The sequence below is a fragment of the Lissotriton vulgaris genome, chromosome 1_1 (genome assembly GCF_964263255.1).
Source record: "Lissotriton vulgaris chromosome 1_1, aLisVul1.2, whole genome shotgun sequence".
In the NCBI taxonomy this organism is placed as follows: Eukaryota; Metazoa; Chordata; class Amphibia; order Caudata; family Salamandridae; genus Lissotriton; species Lissotriton vulgaris.
In genome coordinates this window covers 1,431,973,826-1,431,995,347 of record NC_141685.1, presented here as the reverse complement: position 1 = coordinate 1,431,995,347, position 21,522 = coordinate 1,431,973,826, and the positions used below count along the sequence as shown (strand labels likewise).

At 43.3% G+C, this 21,522-nt stretch overlaps 1 protein-coding gene across 4 annotated transcripts in view; it reads left to right on the top strand.

The window, feature by feature from the left end:
• The window catches only part of CELSR1 (cadherin EGF LAG seven-pass G-type receptor 1), a 520,725-nt gene that overhangs the window by 357,127 nt on the left and 142,076 nt on the right, over nucleotides 1–21,522 (top strand). For all 4 annotated transcript variants that reach the window (XM_086967271.1, XM_086967267.1, XM_086967274.1 and 1 more), the window contains exons 6-8: nucleotides 13,152–13,309; nucleotides 14,676–14,839; nucleotides 16,045–16,170. In XM_086967271.1, coding sequence (XP_086823397.1) covers nucleotides 13,152–13,309; nucleotides 14,676–14,839; nucleotides 16,045–16,170 — 448 coding nt within the window. The remainder of the gene's footprint in view (nucleotides 1–13,151; nucleotides 13,310–14,675; nucleotides 14,840–16,044; nucleotides 16,171–21,522) is intronic.

The window sequence follows — 21,522 nt, the reverse complement described above, 5'->3', positions numbered from 1 at the left end:
AACAACAGTTGTATAACAGTCCCAACGGGTGGGATAATCCTCGCCTCCGTGTCCTTAATAGAATCTAAAATTCTTGTCGCGATAGCTAGAAAATTATGTATTCTATGGCAGGACCGGAGGCTTCTGATTATGCTGGTTCAAAGCTCACATTAAAGCTCGTCAATCACAGCATCAGAAACATGAGGAATCGGTTTGTAATAAAACACCTTAAACATTGAATCTGAGGACCAGTCAGCTGCCTTCAGAATGTCCTCCAAGCGGGAACCCAATAAGTAAGCCTTAGAAGCCATCGCACCCCTCGCAGAGTGAGCCCCATAAGCAGAAATATCAATGCCGGCTTCCGACATGATCCACCTGACCCATCTGGCTAAAGTAGCAGCAGCGACTGTCTTGAACGGTTTTTGAATAGAAATCAATAACTGCCCCAGAGGATCTGCCCTGTGTACACTAGTACGCTCCTCATAACATTTAAGACATTGAAGAACACACAGCCTGCCGTTATGAGGAAAGGCAGGATAATCAACTGAACGGGACATGGTCTTAGTACGTCTAGTAATGACAAAGGATACACCCTGGGGTGAAAACATCCTCCCAGCCAAATCCAAAGCTCTGACATCCGAAACCCTCCGACATGAAATAAGGCACAACAGCATAGTAAGCTTGGCAGAGAGCTGTTTCAGCGACAAATCACCATTATCGGGCCAGGATTCCAACAAATTCAGAACCTTATTAGCATCCCACATGGTGGAATACCTGGGCCGAGGAGGGTTGGCCACACTCACACCTTTAAGCAACTTACATACCAAGGGATGCATCCCCACAGGTTTACCATCTATGTGGTCGTGACCAGCAGAAATAGCAGACCTGAAGTTGTTAACCGACCTGTAAGCCAGGCCAGAAGTCGCACATTCTGACAAAAAGTTCAGTACCTCTGGTATATTTGATCCCACGGGATCCACCTGTTTTGAAAGGCACCAACCCACCCACTTCTTCCACGAAGCAGAGTATCGTTTTCGGGTGGAAGGAGCCCACGCTTGCTGCATAAAGCTGGAAGCCTCTCGTGAAAGTAGACACAGAAGGGGGTTCCCCAAGGGTAACTTTAGGATGTAGGCAGGTAGTAGGGGGAAAACCAATGCAAATAGAAAAGAAGAACACCCTGCCTTGGGATATACAGGCCCTAACACAAGGGTCCAACAAATATGTATAAAGGGGTGATTAGCCTAGGGGTTGACACAACACATAACAATCACATGGTCAAATCAAGAATGAACAATACAATTCATATTTGAAAATATATATGTTTTTTTATTTTTAAGGACAACACGTTAAACCACCCTTATGTTGTATTCGCCAGGATTAGATGAATGAATGTAGCATGAATGGTGAATGAGATCAAATAGGAAAGAGTGGGTAGAGATTGAAGTAAGTGAGTTAGTGTGTGTGTAGTGTGGCCGTTACTGGGCAGGATAGAATCTTCCTTACTATGTTGTTTGCTTACCCATGTCTGTTTTATTTATGATCTATTTATACATGTGATACCTAAAAACTCTATATTTATATCATTGTTATCCTTAAAAATAAAAAAACATATATATTTTCAAATATGAATTGTATTGTTCATTCTTGATTTGACCATGTGATTGTTATGTGTTGTGTCGACCCCTAGGCTAATCACCCCTTTATACATATTTGTTGGACCCTTGTGTTAGGGCCTGTATATCCCAAGGCAGGGTGTTCTTCTTTTCTATTTGCATAGCCTCTCGTGAAAGGCCTGCAAGGCGTTCATGTCTCCGGAGAGCGTCCATACCATCAATGACAGCTGGTTCTGCAGGACCAGGGGTTGGCACGTTCCCACTGGGTCCTGCAGAAGCGTTGGAAAGACTGGGAGCCGGAAGGGGAGGTCTATTGATAATTCCAACAGTGTGGCAAACCACGACTGAGTCCACCAATAAGGCGTTACTAGCATCACCATCGCCTCCTGACGGCGCAGCAATGCCGCTACTCTCGGGATCAGTGCAAACGGTGGAAACGCATAATTCCTCTGGTGCCCCAATGGTGAAGGAACGCGTCCGTCCCCAGTGCCATCGGGTCCGGTCTCCAACTGTAAAACAGGGGAAGGTGGGCATTGAGGCGAGAGGCAACAGGTCTATCCGACATGGGCCTCGTAGTGACATGATCCGGGAAAACAGCGATGGATGTAGTCTCCAATCGCTGGAGTCCCGGAGAAATCGGGAATGCCAATCCGCTACCTGATTGAGTTTCCCGGGAAGGTATTCCGCCACTACGGAGATCTTGCGATCCAGGCAGAAGTGCCAGAATTCCTTCGCAATGTGCACCAGCATCTGGGACTTCGTCCCGCCCAATCGATTGATGTATCGCACCGCGGAGACATTGTCCATCCGAAGGAGGATACAACAATTGCTCTTCAGCGGCGAGATAGATCTGATGGCAAAGGACCCTGCCAGAAGCTCTAGACAATTGATGTGAAGTGATAGTTCGTCTGCAGACCAGCGTCCTCCTGTGGCAAACTCGCCGCAGCGAGCGCCCCAGCCCCACTGGCTGGCGTCGGATTCCACCACCACATCCGGGGCCGTGCCGAATATAGCTCGGCCGTTCCAGGCCGACATGTGGTCCAACCACCACTGAAGCTCTTCCCTGGACTCGGAGGAGAGAGGGATCAAATGATCGTAGTGAAAGTTTCTTTGCAGGTAGAAGATCTTGAGCCTCTGCAGGGCTCTGTAATGCAAAGGTCTGGGAAAAATGGCCTGAATCGACGAGGCCAGAAGGCCCACAATCCGTGCCAAAACCCTCAAAGAAATCTTCTCCTTGGCCAGGGTAGCTGTGATCTCTCTCTTGATCGACCTGATCTTCGACAGGGGAAGGAGAAGCTGGGCCGAGACTGAGTCTATCAGGAAGCCCAGGAATTCCATCTGCCGATCCGGTATCAGCACCGATTTCCCGGTGTTGATCACGAATCCCAGATTCTGCAATAAGGACGTCGTCACCTCCAAATGCGTGAGAAGGAGGGACCGGTCCTGTGCCAGGATCAGCATATCGTCTAGATAGACAATCAACCGCACTCCCATCTCCCGGAGGCGGGAGACCACCGGCTTGAGTAGTTTGGTGAACACCCAAGGGGCCGAGGACAGTCCGAAAGGAAGTACCTCGTAACGAAACCAACGCCCTTTCCAGGGGAACTGCAAAAACTTTTGATGTGATGGGCAGACTGGGACCGTCAAGTAGGCATCTTTCAGGTCCAGTCTGACCATCCAGTCGTTCTCCAAGAGAAGGTCTCGCAAAAGATGGATGCCCTCCATCTTGAAATGGCGATACGTGACAAAGGGGTTGACATCCCTCAAGTTTAACACGAGGCGCTGACCGCCTCCTTTCTTTTGAACAAGAAAGACGTTGCTGCAGAAACCTCCCAGAAGGAAGGGTCCTACAGCAATGGCCTGTTTTGCCAAAAGCTCGCCCAGTTCTGAGTCTATAAAACTCTGTTCGAGATGGGAAAAAAGGAGAGGACGGGGGGGGGGGAGGGCTGAAAGGGGCAAGACACCATCTCTATCTCGTAACCCTGGACGGTCCGAAGGACCCACACATCTGAAGTGAGAGCTGCCCAATTCTTGACAAAATGGCGCAATCTTCCCCCTAACGGAAGTAAAGGAAGAGAGAGTCTTACCGGAAGATTGGTTATCGAAGTTCTTGTAGCCTCGTTTGATTCCTTTGTTATAGCGGCCCCTGAAGCCGCGTGATCGGGACGGGTAAAATCCGGCTTGATCCGGTTCTTGTGTGTACCCTCTTCCCCGTCTAGGGGCGTAGCCTCTTTGAGGACTGGGGTTTGAGTAGCGGCCGGTCGAGCGTCCTCTGCCACGCCCGGCCCTACCAGAGACCTGCAGAACCCGTTTCAGCGAGGCCTGAGACTTGTCCAAGGAAGCAAAAGTGTTCACAAATTTTGCAATATCTTTAACGAAATTGTCCCCAAACAACTGTCCTTCCGCCAAAGGACCCGGTACCGAGGAAGCCAATTCCACCAGTTGGGGGTCGATTCGGAGAAGGACGGACTTCCGTCGTTCAGAGGCAAGGGCGCAATTCGCGTTGCCCAGCATACAAATGGCCCTCTGAGCCCAACCCGCCAGAACCTCAGGGTGTATGGCGGCACCAGTCTCTTGCGCCTGCAGGGCCAATTCCAGGATCTTGGCCAACGGGCCCGAAAGGTCGAGGACCTTATCTTGGCACGCTCTGAGCGCGCGATCAATCCCTTTCTTCGGGTCCTTTTTATACTTTTTAAGAAAAGTGGTCATGGAGGGGTCTATGTCCGGTGTGAGAGCCACTTTGTGGGGTAAATCCGGGCGCGGGCATTCAGATTTCAGGCGGGCACGAACCTCCTTGTCGAATCCCTTGCGGAGATGAGTCTCCAGATAGGCCGCCACAGCAGGAGGGGGGACCCAGTCGGATGATCTGGGGTGGACAATGTCCGTCGGATCAAATGAAAAGGGAGTGGGAATAACCGGTGAAGTGTGCTTACGCTTTTCAGTGCGCTTGCGCGGAGCGGCATCCGAGGAATCGGTATCGGTGCCAGTATCCGTAGTGGTGATAACTAGGGGGGAGGTGGGGGGAGGGGTAACAGGTTTGTCCTGGGATCGGGACTCCTGGAACTTATACATGTTGTCGTAAGACTGGGCATGAGGCCAGGAAAGGTCTCTTTCAGGGGTGAGAGGGGGGGGGGGGGTTGAAGAGGATCTTTGCCCGGAGCGAGCAACGGCTTACCCGGGACCAGCAGGTCCAACTTCTTGGCTAAAGGGGAGAGGGCCGAGGAAAGGGCTTTACTCAATTTGGCATCGAGTTTTTTGTCTATGATCTCCTCCATGGAGTCCCCTTCATAGAATTCTTGTTGTCCTTGATAACCATACGCAGCATCCTCCTCTTCGCAGTACTCAGCGTCTGCCATCGCACTCAGGAATCCGAAATTCCAACTCTAATCCCCAGCGGGAAGCAAAGACCAGCCCAAGCAAGGGCGTCGAGGGTGGGGGGTGCCAGGCGCAGGAGCCGGAAATACCAGGAAAAAACAAGAGCAAGGTTTTAGTCCCACTCTAGGACTAACGGAGGACAAAGGGTATGCCGCCTGAACCAATATAAGCTGCCAAAAGCACGGAATCGCCCACGGCTCCTGGCCCAAGCTGCGTCGATCCCCACTTCAGCCGGGGGCAGAGCGTCAATCTGGCACCTTCGAGAACTGCGCGTGCCAACACGGCGTGCGCGGGCTCCCCGAGACGTGCGTAAGGCCTCAACGACTCCTACGTACGCTCGTCCCCGAGGGGGGGCTAACCCTTCACTAGTGCGGCTAGCCGAAGCGTGCGCCACGGGCAGCGACGACTGGAAGTCGGGGGGAAGGGTCGGACGGGCCTAGGTGCGCAACACGCGCCACCACGGGGAAGCGAGTAACGGAGCGAAGCTCCGGCCCCAATCTAAGAGCAAATCGGACAATGTATGAATAAACCGTGCCAAGAGAGCGTAAAGCGATCAATCAAATCATGCAATATACATGAATAAGAAGAAATAATAATCAATGGCACCAAACAATGCAAGGGCATAAATCACAAGTAATAGAGCAAACATGAAAGTAAAGAGCACTTATCTGGGCTGCGGAGCAGCAAAGAAAGAGGAGGCCGGAGTAGTGTCTCCAGGATTTATAGACATGATACCTTTGTGATTGGTTGTTGTAAGAGAGGCGTGGTTCAAAGCCTCGTGAGAAATGTTATTTTTTACATGTGTACTTTCATTTTCATTGGCTGCTGTTGTTGCAGTAAAGAAATGAGAAAGCATAATCAGAAGCCTCCGGTCCTGCCATAGAATCAGTGAGCAAGGTTAGACTCTTTCTGTTTCTAAGTTGCGTTGTCTGAAAGTAGGGTATGGACTCGGAAATATTTGGTTAAATGAACTCACTTTCTGCACTGTAGTCGCAAATACTACTTGCTCAACTTAGCACTGCAACAGCAAAGCCAATGATAATACGGCCTCTTGAGGGTAACAATCATGAATTGGTGGTGGCTTAGATTTCAGAGGGTCTGCAGGCTTCATCCTGTCTTTTTGTGATTTTGCTACAGATAACTTTAGCTATATGTCGCAGAGAGCATCGTATACCCTACTACATAGAGTGGGCTTTTGGTCATCCTCTTGCTCATGATTGGAGCACTTTCTTATCCTTTTCACTTCCTTGCTCCTGCTTCAAGGGCTTTTCTCCCTATCCTGTGGTATTCCAGACCCTGGAGCATTGCTGCTTTATCCTGTTTTTTGAATGAATGACTTGTAGCCTTCCATTGCTGACTTTAGGTAACTATTTTTGTCTCTCTTTATGTCTGACCATGCATGCAGCATGGTGCATTTGGTCCACCCACTTTAGCAGTTGGCTAATTTCCATGGTATACACTCCCCATATGGAAAAGCAGCAGGGCACTAAGAGTAGCTATTAAAGAACATTCCAAAAACAGGAGCAATAAGACGGTGCAACAATGACTAAAAGCCTTAAACTTGCATCGTAGACTAATGTGGACAGCCAAGGTTTAATATTGTGAAGCGGAATGGATCCACGTACACGTTTCTACAAACCGGCTTCAGGCAAAAATCATCCACCATAGACAACGCAGTTGCTTTATCTTACCTCATTCATCACACTTTTCAGGCCCCAATCCTTCCTCTTTTTACCTGGTTAATAGACCACTCTGCTTCATTTAATGCCGTGGATCAGAACATACTGTGGTCCAAGCTCACAAAATGGAGTATCTCCGATATTCTTTTAAAGGTGATTGTTTCTCTTAATTCAAACACTTGGGTTCATGTTAAGTTTCAAAACAGGAAAATGGCCACCTACAAAATACCAACTACATGAGGTCTGAAATAAGGATATGTGTTAGCTCCAACTTTGTTCAGTCTCAGCACCGCAAACCTCAGCAATGCCATTTCCAAATCCATAATGGTATCTTCAAGGCTGGGCACGTATAGACTATCTGTACTGCAGTATGCAAATGATTTGATCATTTTGGATCACACTAAAATAGGCATGCAGCCAGCACTTGATCAACTAAACCTTTATAACGAAAACAAAGACCCTATTGCTAATGCCAAGAAGACAGAGGTTATGGTGTTTGGAAAATATAAAAAAAAAGCCAACCAGTCCTGGAGGCTTGGGCAGGTAAAAATTGGTCACACGCTCAATCATAACTACCTAGGAGTATGGTTCTCCGAAAATGGAAAGGCCGACTGGCAGTTGTAGTATCTGACACGGAAAGCCAGAGGTGTGATATTCACACTTTGTAAACTCAACAACAAACTACACAACCTCATGACTGAAGCAATAATAAAAGTAGTGTGAGCAGTTATTGCCAACCATTTCCTATGGTCACCAAGCCTATTCAGGGAAGTTTTCCATTATTTTTGGTAAGTTTCATTGTAAAGCCTATAGAAGAATTTTCATTCTACAAAACTATTCTCTGCAGTCGCTGCTGCGACTTGAGTTTGGCTTGTCTAGGCAAGACCTAGAATCTAAGGCGTAATTTATCAAGTATTATCACTCTCTTGTTGCAGCGAACCCCGGAACTTTAAAGACGGCTCCACTGGAGCTTGTTAGAGCATCAAACAACCCATGGGCAACATATTTAGCAAGCACAGCCAACGAGCTAAATGTTAACTTGGACATAGTAACTGCAATGTCTGCTGCACATCAAGCCATCAAATTGACCCTTAAAAACAGACCCTGCCCAAGGCAAGAAATGCTGACTTGGTGAAGGTTCATGATGCGTGATATGACAATCTAATCGCCCACTCGTATGACACGTCAAAGATGCAGACCTAATTAAAACATGCATTAAGCAGAAACTGTAGACACTCAATTCATCGAGCCAAACTAATGGTTCATCTGATATCTGAGAACAGATCAAAGTGGTTAAACCAATGTGGCCGAATGAGATGCAGATTTCTACGAAAACAGAAAGGAAACCATGCTCCATCGTGTTTGGTTTTGCCCAGGATTTTTAATTGCATGTTGCACTTTACTTAAGCCAATATTTTTAACTTCGAGAATTTTAAACTTCCTAGAAGCCTGGGGCTACTATCTAAGAACCAGAAGGTGGACGAACTAAGGGTGGCTTAGGAAGTCTGTAAACATTGTGTGCATTGCCATAAAAAACCTTGAAAATAGGGTGCAATAACAAGTTGTTTGTAGACATTTTAAAGTGACTAATCGTAAGAACTACTTTTTTTGATTTTAAACCAATCTGGCTGCTACATTATTCCTTTGATATTCACATTTTTCAAAAATAATTTGTATTGCATGAATGAAATTGTGTTTTTATCCTGTTGCATATGGTACCAATTTTTAGTAATTGGCACATTACAGATTACTTCCTTACATTGACTAATTTCACTGTAAATGATGGCGTTCTGCTCTCTCACAAGTAGGAAATCTGCACACAAAGTAGTTCGCTTCAGAGCCAGGACTACTACCATGGCAATGTACACGTATTGAAAAAAAAATTTTTTGTTGGTTTTAGAATTTTTTTTTATTTGGAGATGAGACTCCCCCACCCAAAAAACAGATCTACAGAAAACTGGACAAAATAAGCATTGAGAAGTCAACACCAGACTTATTGGCTTTGCCGGTGCCTGTTTTTAACAGGGTGTGGGAAGCACTCAGTAGAACAAAAACTTCACATTGCAATGTGCATTGGGCAAAAATGGCACCAAAAGGAAGGGACAGAGATTAGACCCTTTTCATTCAGCTTGTGTCTGGACATTGGCTCTGCAGCATCAGCTTGAACCATGAAACCAGAGTCATAGCTGTTCTCAGTCCTTCCTAGTAGTTGGTAAAGTGGGACGACCCATCGGTTTACAACAACAGGATTCGGAGTTGTTGAATCATATGATTTGAAATTGCACTTATAGTTACACAGTATATGCAAATGTTCTCTATTAAGTACATTTAGGGGTTGAAAGTGAGTAATATGGGAGGTTGCTTTGAAAAATAGACTGACACCTAGAAACTCGTAGCTTCCAGGATTATTCATAGACGTAGTACAGATAATATCTCAGTCGAAACTCAGACAAATTTAGCGGTCTAAAACTCAGTATTGAATGACTTTCGATGGTGAAAAGTTAGACACAAACACCCATATTCTAATGTGCTGTAGGAGAAAGAGTCCTCTGGCAAAGCATTTTCACTTTGGAGAAAAGAGAACAAAATTACTCCTAAAATGCTCGCTTTCTCATAGTTCTCTCCTGTATCTGTTCCATTTTGTGGAAACTGGCATGAGTAATCTTTTATAAGGCGTAATACCCCTGGACATCTAGATGTGGAACTGGTTCTAGATTTGCGAGACTACACAAGATATTCTTTGTGGATTCCCTAGAAAAGTTATAAATACTGTCCATGCTCAAAGGAAGTAGATGTGACTTTTTCATCCTGACCAAGGCATGTCCAGCCTATAAATTCCCGGTGGCTAGGATTTTCTGAAAGTGTGCAGTGAGCGATTATCTCCGTTTCAAAGGAGCATGTATCTTTCTTTCATGGGTGGATGAGCGGCCTTGAAGTCTGCTGTGGAATTTCATAAACACTACTCACTGTATTAATCTACTTCTTATTGAACCTACTTGTTTATTTTGATGTGGAAATGGATATTATTCAATAGGCATTGAGGCAAGTGTAATTCGTAAGTGTAATTCGTGCATCTATGTAAATTAGGTGCACTTTCACACTTCACACCTATTGAAATACCTACCTGCACAAGCACAAATGTATTAGGCCAGTGGTTCCCAACCTGTGGTCTAGGGACCCCTGGGGTCCACGAAGCCTCAGCAGGGTGTCCACGACTACTTATAAAATTAAATAATAATAACAGATTAAAGTGTTTATAAAGAAGCTAAATGTACAATTTAACGTTTTAAAACGTTCTGTAAATGTGTAGGAATTTGACATTGTTGGCTAAAAATTAAGTTGGTATCCTCAGATTGATTTGTGGGAGCAGTACAGGTGCATCAAACAGAATATAGTATGGATGATGAGTGGCTTCAATTGAATTTAGAAAAACTCCAACCTTTCTATTGAAGTTAAAATTGTGATTTCTGTTTTTTTTATTTGTGTGTTTGCAAAGTAAATGAAATGTCCTCTGCTGTGTATTTGTTTAATAAATGCTTTTTTCTATATTATTTTGTGGCTCAAAACATCGACAATGCTTAGGCCGGGGTCCGCGGCTTCCAGAAATGACTCGGTGGGGGGTTCTCGGATTCCAATAATGATTTAGTGGTGGTCCCCAGGTTCCAGTAATTATTTGAGGGGGTCCCCGAAGTCAAAAGGTTAAGAACCGCAGTATCAGATAAGCACGCACTTATCTTCGTGAATTTACTACCAGGGTCCTACTGGCCTAAAGGGCAATCTGGCAGTGCCAGATAGGCTAGTCTGACAGATCAGTGTGTGAACTGGTTTATTAGCATTTGTGGGCTGGTTTTATGGCCAGTTTTTACTGTTGATTTCAGTGATAATACCACTTTTTTTCGCTGTCTGCTTCGCTAACGGGGGCGAGGGGGCACTGTTATTTTGGTGCTCTGGCCTATTTTGTGTCCTAGTACGACCTTGTTTACCACATGCAATGGCCATATACTTATGACTGTGTTACGCCACATAGTTTTTAATTCTGTGTAAGCCCTACAATAAAATGTGAATGGCTGTAATGTCTTATGATCGGGTATGTTCTATCCCTTCCTTTCTCGCATCGTAATGAAGACAATTATGGAGAAGGGACCATGTATCAACGCACAAATGAACAGGAGCCCTTACGGATTTGTCAGATAGTTTTTATTATTTTGCCAATAGGTCATTTTAATGGGCAAATGGTACCATGCCTGGGATCATTAATGTTTGATAACACACACATCTTCACCAGATCCAAGTTGGCATCCTGTGGAAAAGCGCCAACTGATGCACACTCTGTGTACGTTACAACAGTTCTATGATATCGCTCTCTTTTGTTGGGTCGTGGGGATGCTAGTAACGTCCACAAACTATTGAAATCCCCTCTGTTAGTGAAAAATACAAATTCCAACAATATTTTGACATTTTGTGAACAGAATTCACGGTTCACGTATTTTCAAAGTTTGTCAACTTCGCAGAATTTCACATGCAAGTGGAATTTCCTGCAAAAAAGTGATTGCTTGAGTGTTTTTCCTGGATTTTTGTGTGTGGAAGAATTCTGCTAAATAAACGATTGTACAAGTTTTCCCTACAAAGCCTAGTTTGTGGGATTTTGTTAAAAACGCAGCCAACTTCATGATTTTGATGACGTTAAAACAGAAAACTTTGCAAAGCTAGGTGAAGCCAACAATCACATCTTTAAATACTACTGATCCCAAGGAACATCGCGGTTAAGGCCACTTTAGGATGTAGGCCAACATTTGGACAGTTCATATTTCAATTTTTTTTTAACCTCTGGGTTTTTGTAGCAATGTCCCAGATGCTATGGGAATTTGAGGAAAAATGTTGTATAGGTTTGCCTGTTTTATTTTAAGAGTAACTTTGTAGGTATATTGAACCTTGGTGCACAAACTTTGTGATCTATTGTTTACACCCATGGAAACAAATCCTGCACAAGACCAGCTCTGTCTGTGTGATCCAGCACAGGAGCAGCCCTGTCTGTGTGATCCATACAGGAGAGCTTGGAAAATATGAACAACGAGGCCTGTCCAGTATCCGAGCTGCTACCTGCCTTTCTATCTTTCTATCTTTCTAGTTTTTCTCTTTTCTTCTTTTGTGTGTGTCAGTAATGTCTTACAATACAAACATTTTACAATGGCAAACACGCTGGCCACCCAGCGAACAACCCAAAAAGTAAGGCATAGGTTTGAAGGCATATTTGGGAGAGGATGTGGTGTTACGGCCAGAGCTGCCGATTTTGCAACTAGGGATACACTCTCGAGTCTGCCGTCAATTTAACACCCTGTGATTCTGGGCAAATCACTTCATCTCCCCGTGCCTAAAAAAAGAAATGAATGACGTTTTGTAATGTACCTGGTGAGCATGTAAAGCATTCCAATGTCCATGGATAGAGTTCGCACTATGTAAAATGTTAAAACAAAAAAAATAATACTGGGGCATAATATTTAGTCCATATTAAAGCCCACCTGGGGAAGTTGACTTGAGGGTCACCAGCTGCCTGCCCCTATATGATCCTCTCGCCCTTCAAAAAAAGAGGATGTGTATGTTCACCCTTGTGAGATCTGCCATGGCCCGGGCTGTGATTAGGGAAGTGAGCAAATAAACAGGGGTGTAGCTTCAGGGGGGTATTTGGGGTGTTACACCCCCATGAAATATATATTCTGTAGTAAATAGTTGGGTGCAAGTGCTTTCAGTCCGGCAATGTCGCTAATGTGAAGTGTCTTTCGGGTTTCACATGAGATGTTTACATGCCCACTCTGACAAAAACACACACACTCTCTTCTATGTTTTGAAGGGCTTAATGTGCATTTTTTTGAAAAAGATTGCGTTTGAAGTACACTTGCCCTTTAAGCCCCCATGATGTCCTGCATCTCATATAATGTGTTTTTTAACAAGATGTCCCAGCGTAATTGTTAGGACATCTGTAGCTCACATCCCCCTAATCATACTGACCAAGCTACGCCCCTGGCAATAAAATAACAGACCGGTTGGATGAAATGATGGGTACGTCTCGGAGAGGTAGCCAATAGCTGGGGATTATTATAAAGTGCGTTTTTCTGTACTGTCAAAGTGACCAGCATTTTCTGAAATTACTGGAAAGTTGTGCATTTGTGTGGGTGAAATATCTTGCCACGTAAATATATCGCGATAAGTGTGGTCCAGATTCTTTACAAGGTATTGGCTATTTGATATCACATCACAAATAGTTGTTGGTCAGAGTAAAGGGTATGTTTCAAAATGTATATGTCGGTCTGCAAGCATTTAACTCCCCCTACCCCGGGTGGGAAAACATACCGTGGGCATTGATGTACTGCAGAATGAGTTGTAATGAAGGAGTAGAAAAATGTCAGAATTCCAGCAATGTGGTGTAATTGTGCAAGTACTGCACAGGGAAGTCATTTGATACCAAGTTCACAAACCTTAACATTCTACTTTTCTCTCCTCTTGGCAGCCCAACATTGGAAGACTGGGTATCCCCCATGGGCCCTCTGGCGAGAAAGTAGCCGTTGTTACAGTTGACGATTGTGATACCGCTGTGGCTGTGCGTTTCCGAAATCTCATTAGGAACTACACCTGTGCTGCTCAAGGAACCCAGACAGGATCCAAAAAGTAATGAACCGCTAATCTGAACACTGTAGTGATTTGTTTGAGAACTGCATTATTAATTCCAAGAATACCAGGCAACAGCAACCTGGACTTGTGCCATCTTGTTGACTGCAAATTAGGAAGATATTATTTTAAAACAGTTTTGCCTTCACAGACCGTGTGATGGTTCAGCAGAATTGCTGAGAAAAGCAAAATTCATACACATGCATGTTAGAACTAATCATAGAGAGTGTCAAATACAGTTCATATATGTTTGCTTCACTGTAACAGTACGTGGATGGGCTAACCAAAAGCAAATCAAAATTGGTCCCATCCCAAATGGTGCAGTCCGCCACAAAAGGGAGACCCTGTCCCCTGTGAGGGGCAGCACTTTCAAGCTCAGATCAGTTTGGCATTGTTGTGCCTCATCAGTGCAGTGCAGCCTATGCTCCTGTGGCACATGGAGCTACAGCGCCCACATTTGGACATGCTTAAGGCTACTGAATGTGAAAAGCAAATAGAGAGAAATTGAACTAATCATAACCACTAGTAACAAGTTTAGGAACATTTTATTCCATTTTTGTTTTGCTCACTGAGCCTTCGCTGAGCAGGACCAGTCATATGCAAAATAAACTGGGACTCTCCACAAAAAGGAAGTGCATCTCCCTTGATTGTGAAACACAGGAAACCCATGACATGTTTTGGCCACCTTGGTCTGCATCTGGTTGGTTCCATTGATTTCTTATGTAGAGCCTGCAGTACCACAGAGGACACCCAAGATACATGTCGGTCTCTTGTATCTGCACTGCAGGAATCTCCAGAGTCAATGTGTTTGTCCCTTTTAGGGAGTGGACCCCAAGCCTTGCTGCCAACCATAAGATATATGAACCATTAAGAAACTACAGTGACTCTAGCGTCTCAAGGATTTGACTAGCTCACTCTGCGCTGCTACGAAGCACTGAGGTTGAGCTTAAGGATATATGTCCTGGAATAACAGCTGTTGTGAACCCCACTAGCCTCTCACAGTTCATGAAAAGTTTTTTCTAGTTGCTCTCTTTTTCTAGTCTAGTGACCTCTCTCCACCTGTAACTGCGCTGTCTTTGTTGTTACGCAATGACGTACCCTGAAACAAAGTATTGCAATAATGTTAGTGCTGATGAAAACCATCCAAGATGGATGGTTCCGGGATTTGTTTCAGTTCAAGATCATATCCGCATTGATTAAAAACATGCAACATTGAAATGTGATTGTTTCTTGTTTTTTATGGCTTTTACCATTTACAAGTGTTTGTTTAGACCTACGAAAAAGATCTGCTAATTTATGCACAAAATAATTTCTGAACACAATGTCATACATGTTTTTCCGTATTATTTTCCTTTTTTTACCTTAGGTCTTTGGATTTGACTGGTCCTCTGCTGCTTGGAGGAGTTCCAAATTTGCCTGAAGATTTTCCGGTACAGAATAGACAGTTCATAGGCTGTATGAGAAATCTGTCCATTGACAACAAACCAATAGACATGGCTAGTTTTATAGCTAATAATGGCACTATTGCAGGTAAGGACAATTCAATATTTACTTTATAGGAAACCTAACTCAACTGTAGGGAGAGATGGCATTCACAGCAGTGGTTGTGAGGTTCTGCAATTAGGTCTCGTATTAGGAGATTGGTAGATTATTGGATGACTTAAACGAAGATCATGTAAAATAATCAGTGTCCCCTACATTTGCAGGGGTACGAATAGTCCACCATATATTTCAAAGACTAAAAGTCAGGTATCAATTTCTTGCGGCAGCTGTGTTTCAGTTTTATACAGCCTATAGATTATCTTGAGAGGATCAGTATTTTCTGGAAAAAAAGTTATATTTCTGTTTTCCAGTGAGGGTTAGAGGGTCGAGTATTCTCTATACCTTAACTCATTGGGAAATACCAGTCATGTGTTCACCTGCAACCAGTTCGTACTGTTGACGATGGATGTGGCGCATTTACACCCGAAGTACTTGCAAACTACTGGGGTGTGCTATGCAACTTACCCACATCAATTGTCTCTTACTAAATCCCGTTTAAGATCTGCAAAACTGACATATTGCTCGTTACTGCACTATACCGCCCCTTTCCTGTGCCCTGAAGAAAAAAATAACCCGTACATTTTTGTGTAGCCTATTCATGTTTCTGTCTTGTTTAGATTAACTTATTTATTGGAATTCACACAATCCCTTGGAGTATGTTTGGAAATATGCACATTGATATGCTTCTAGGCATATTTTCATTGAGGTCCTAAAAATCAAAATTGCCCATGGGAAGACAACCTGCACTTTTTATTTTTTACATCATTTTTCTCCATATGAAAATTATAACATGAATATAAAGACGACACTCTTACATAGTTAGAGGTTATACTGAACACCTGGAGTGGGTCATGCCCTCTTGACCTTTACTGTAGAACATCAACTAGATAATCTGACTCTCATTTAATGTTCTAGTACTAATAGACTGTATGTTGTTGCCACTAAAAAAAGCCGAACAGAAAAATAAAATTATTTTGAATACTTTGGCTTAATTGGTCCGTATAGCATATTTTTATATTACCGTGTTCACAAACTTAGTAATCTAGTGCTCACTTTGCTATTGTTCACCTACATGCTCAAATGGTGTGAATTGAGGCACATGAATGTGTGTAAATTAAAAGGTTTTATGTCGTATTAAGATAATTGCTGGACAACGAGACTGAGCCTAACAGACTCCCTTTTTCAAACAACAGGGTGTTCGGCAAAGAAGAACTTCTGTGACATGACAATTTGTCAAAATGGCGGAACATGTGTCAATAAATGGAACACCTATGCCTGCGAGTGCCCCCTGCACTTTGGTGGGAAGAATTGTGAGCAAGGTATGATAAACGCCATCTTGTATCGTACGTCTGATGGCAAATGTTTACAATCTATATATAGTGATTCCCTAGGAGGCCACTGTGTCATTCTGAGACTGGGTGTTTGTGCAGGGGAAGACTATAAGAGGCAGTCATTGGGTAACAGCATAGGCAAAGGGCTTGAAAACAAGTATAAACCTTGCCATTCTTACTGAGAGCAGCAATTTGGAACTCTTTAATGTGGAACTGATGTTCTAATGAACCCAAAAAACAGATGAGGGATTATAGAACACAACAACGCACCAGTGGCAGTGCACGTTTTCACCAGCTTGAAGATCTCACTTATCAGTCAGTAAACATGTAGCTTCTGCCCTCATCACTGGATGCAAATGAAGGGCTGAAATGGCAATTGTATTTAATCTGACCCCTTACCAAATGGATGGAGGCCTTATAATCAGTGGTGGAGTGTTAAGGAGTGGTGAGAACTGTGGCAAGGTTTGAAGATATCTGTTACTGATGACAACAGGCCTCTTAACATTGTTGCAGAAATGTGGACCATCACAAGGTTATGATTGAGGATAAATCCATCCTGTGCCATGAGGTCTTTATCTTGACCTTTTTGACATATGCCATTGTATGCGGCCCAAGTAGTTACCTTTGGCCAAGACTAATTTAAGCCGTCTATCCATCACCTTTTTGTATACTTCAGTGCTACTCTCTGCGTGGGAAGGGTATGCCCAGATGCAGGTCCCATGCGCACTGTTCTACTGGAACCATGCTTTTCCCAACTGATGAGCGCTAATAATGGCAAAACCAGTCTTGGGTTCCTTGTGGTATGGTTTGGGGAGGAGCAGGCCTATCGGTTTGGGCTGTTGGAGAAGTGTTAATACTTATTTGCATATGGCAAATAAGTATTTATTTTGCACATGGTGTGCAAAATATAGATATACCGGGATGCAGTCCGAGCAGTTGCCTCTATCTGGGATTAATTCAAGCATCCCATATGTCACTTTTTGCATACTTTATTATAAGTGAGCAGCTGTCAACAATAGGGATTTTTTCACTGAGTTGACAATGAGTGAAGTTAAATGTCTATGATGTCACTCGATACATGGTGAAAAAAAATTTCCATGTCACTAATAGCTACTTATCTGCAGCGTACAGGAGTCCTACATGGTTATTACTGACTACACTATTTATATTTTTTTGTAAACACGTTTTGGTAACATGCTTATATGCTACATATATGCCTACCTATTGCTTTAAATTGGTTGGTTTTATTGTCACTGTAATTTGCTTACTTTTTACTGGTCAGCTGCTGTAGGCTTCCTTCTTCTTTGTGTGTTTGTCCCTCCCTTGGAACATCAATGCATTGCTTGTATTCTTCTACTGCTCATTTTGATAGGTGCTACTTTTTCCTTTTTGTTAAAGCACAAGAGTGTGTCTTTTCAGCCAGCTCCAATGTGTGCTTCTCACCCGTCCATCTTCCTTCTTCACCCCCCCCCCTGATAATCTCCCGCCAACATCTGTGTGGCTTGCCATACCCCCTTGTACCCTCCCATGTTGTTTTCCCCTACAAACCTTCCTTCTCTCCCTCCTTCTAGTGTCGGTGTTGTAGCTTGCCCAACTCACTGTCCCACCTTTTGTTTTCTGTGTTGTTGCTAGCCCCAGCACCTCCACCCTCTGTAGTCCGTCTGCTTGCTCCCAGCCCCTCCCTCCCCGGTTGTCCTTGCTTCCGCTGACTTGTCCTCCCTTCTTCCGTGCTATCTCCTCCCTTTGAGACCTCCTCTCCCCTCCCTCAGTGTTGCTCCATCCCTCCGTTTTGCTTCCCACCCCACAGTAAAAAAAAAAAAGTGCTACAAAGTGGACAGCCCTGGCCATGTTATAATGATTTTTCCCACACCCATCGTTGGCTGTGTAGCTCCCTCCACATGCCCTCCGTCAATGTTGCCTCCCATCTTGCCGACAGTAAGAAAAATACCGCTGGCAGGATTATATCACTTTTTTATGTTTTTGCTTTACTCTGCTGTACTACATGGCTAAAAACCATTGACAAAGCCAATAGTTCTATTGTAGGCGAGGCCTAGCTTGTTACAGGAAAAGGACCTCATGATGTGCAGTTGGCTAAGCGACCACATCAACACCTTTCAAAGTGTATATAGCAGGATGTCTTATTCCCCATCCCCCCTATGATTATTCATCATTAGAAACACCAATACAAGGAACTGGACTCTTTCCAGGATTTGCTAGCTGCATGGGTTGTAGCCTTTCCCAAAACAACTAGAGTTGCCTACTTGACCTGGGTATTGCTACACTATTTACTTCTGGTGAAAATATACAGATACCGTTCTTTGACGTATTATGTAAGGAATGTTTCCTGACCTTTGGATGCTTTGACACTGATGCCTCAAATCCTCTATGCCCTGAAGATGTCCAAGGTTTTACTGGATGAATCGTGTTGGCTGATGTTTTTATGAATTTTAAATGATGCACCAATAAAGGAAGAAATGCAACTAGATCTTGCCAGAATCTGTTATTCCCAAATAGTTTTATACTTTATTGTAACATAACACCTCTTGATCTTTTATGTGGTGCAGCTCTGCTTTTGCTTATGTGTACTATTACGTTCCTCACCACAAAAGAATGCCTCTCTTTGCATGTTTGAGCCTGAAAACCAGGCTTAATACTTCGCTGATGCTCGTTAGGTCTTACCTACCGACAAATTCAGCGGTAGGTTGACCAAAGACCCTTTGAAGACAATGCATACATTGGACTTAGTATAGCCCATTGCTGAAGATTGGTTGTTTTCTTGATTATTCGACGACTTTCCTTCTCCTTGAATTTTTCCACCCAATGGAGTTTAGCATATTTAACATCCTTTTGATTGGGTAACCTGTATGCTTGTATCTCTTGCATTTAGGGAACTTTGTTTCTTGTGTTTTTCACACTTCATTGTAAAGCTTGTGTTTTCTTGCTCTCTCCTCTCTGTGCTGTTTCCATCAAAACACCCTGCCCCACCCACACTCTCTGTAGTCCCTTCCCACCCCTCCGCTTGTCATTGCTTCCACCACCCATCCCTGTCCTGCTGGTTTTTTTTTCTTTTAAATAACTCCTTCCCCTTTTGCTCTACTGAACACTGGCCAACAGCATTTACCCGATTTCCTCACACCAGCTCCTCCATTATTTGTCCCATTTTTTGTTTTATTTTGTTTTTGTTTTAGGAGGGCCCATCAGTTAAAATTTCCGTGTTACTGTTTTAAGAGTGTTTCTCATCTTTTGAAGAGTAAATAAAGTGAACGGCCACTGCCTCATGACATACATATGCATGCTTGGTGACATATGCGCCTATATACATCATCATGCTGAGGCTGCCGTAGCGTCATAATGCATCGGAACACATGCACGATGACTCATGTATGCTTATACATTATCACGCTTTTGCTTATTGTTTTATTTAGTTTTAGTTTTTTTTTTGTTTTTTTTTGCTAGTGCTGAAGAGCATCTACAGAGAGCAGTGGCAAAGCCAGAAGGTGATACTAGTGGATTTGCCACTGCATATCTATTGGCCTTGCCAGTGCTTGTTTTTTCCACTGACTTAATACGTATTAATCCCACGTCACCGGCTGGTTGACATACTTTCTAACGGGGAAATGTGCCAAGTTTTTGTGTGTGTTTGTTTTGATAATCCCGACAGTGGTGGCTGTTTTTGAACTCTCTTGATAAGTTCGAACAGCTGGTTGGAGACCTTTTGCCAGATGAAAGCTTTTCAGAAATCACAGCGCCAAAGAAAAACTTTTTCATATCGCTCAGAAAAGCACAAAGGCGGCAGATCTTGTCTAATCTAAATGTGTTGCCGTCCAAATATTTAGTTTCTTTTCCCACAAAAAGTGACATGTAACCTGAGTGCCCTGCAAGAGAAAAAATTATTTGCCTCATGTCTTTATTGGCGCAAATCGACTTTACATAATATGACACGTGTTCCCAGAGCTGGGGCATTGAAAATCAAGCTTTATTGTGCTAAAGATAAAATATATACATTTTTCATATCTGGCTCCTCGATGCCTTAATTTTTTTTACCCTCAGGTAATTTCTGCACTTTAAAAATTCTTAGTGGTTCAACACCTTGTAAGATGTTTTCTGGCCTGCTGTGGCCAACAAGAGCTGAATTATTCTGGCCTACAACTCTGTTGAATGTGTAGTGATTTCCTATGTTTTCTATCCAGCAGGCACACATACGCCAATGTTATCTTGGTGTAAGAGGGCATACATGCATGTGTACATTAGTGACATGCACATTACAGAATGGACCTAAATAAAAATCTTTTGTGAATCAGGAAACTATTGCAATACTGCTCTCCTCCGTCCCCACACCCCCAGAGAGCTGGGCAGAAGGGATTTCTTCTTGAGTAATCCATGTTGAAAGACCTGATTTGAATTTGTGACTTGAGATTTTGATTTCTTTCCTTTTACACATGTTAGTGAAAGATACAATTTGGAAAAGTGATTGTGAATTAAACATGCATTGACTTGTGTCCTGTTTTACAAAGAATGTACATAAAATCAAAACTTCTAAACCCTTTTCTGTACTTATTATTCTGCATAAACGTATAAAAAATAACTCTGCAAGGTGCACTATGATGTTGGATCACACAACTACTGTGAGTATTTCTCACTACCTTACTAGCTTCACATGCTTCAGACAGAGTAAAATGAAATATCCACTGTAAACAAGTGGTAAGAATGTAAGAGAGATGACTTGAAGCTGGGCAAAGGGAGTGTAAGAGGTACACAACACTACAGACATTACTGATTCTTAATGGTGGACTTAAGGACAGACTGCGAGCCATGGTATACAATTTAAGGAATCGACCTCATGTGCTTTAAGAAAGAAAGTAATCAGATTTCCATAATCTCCTTTATACTTTCCAAGGTGACAAGCCAGCGATAAAGGCCAGAGACCTGATTGGTTAATTGTAAAAACTGATGTCGGGTGCATTACGTTTCTATGTTTATTATAAATAACCTATGACAAAGGCAGTAGGGCAAACGTTTTTGTAGGGAAAACATGTTAAAGGCAACAGAACTGTATGGGTGGATTTTATACCTGTTTGCCATTTTATGCTTAGTATATAGCAATGGGTGTATTAAAGTCCTTTTTAGATCCAGTTTGACAGCTTTAGCGGTCTACCTGGTTTTTGTCAGCATATATTCATTCACACACAAGAGGGATTTTGGATCCGCCATCATCAGCCATTGGTAGATTTGAGTGTCATTCACATTCTGTTTTTGACCAAGACAGCATACAGCATCATGCAATGGATCAGTCCACTTCAGCCATTGACTCTCTAAATCATTTAATTATGCCTCATCAGG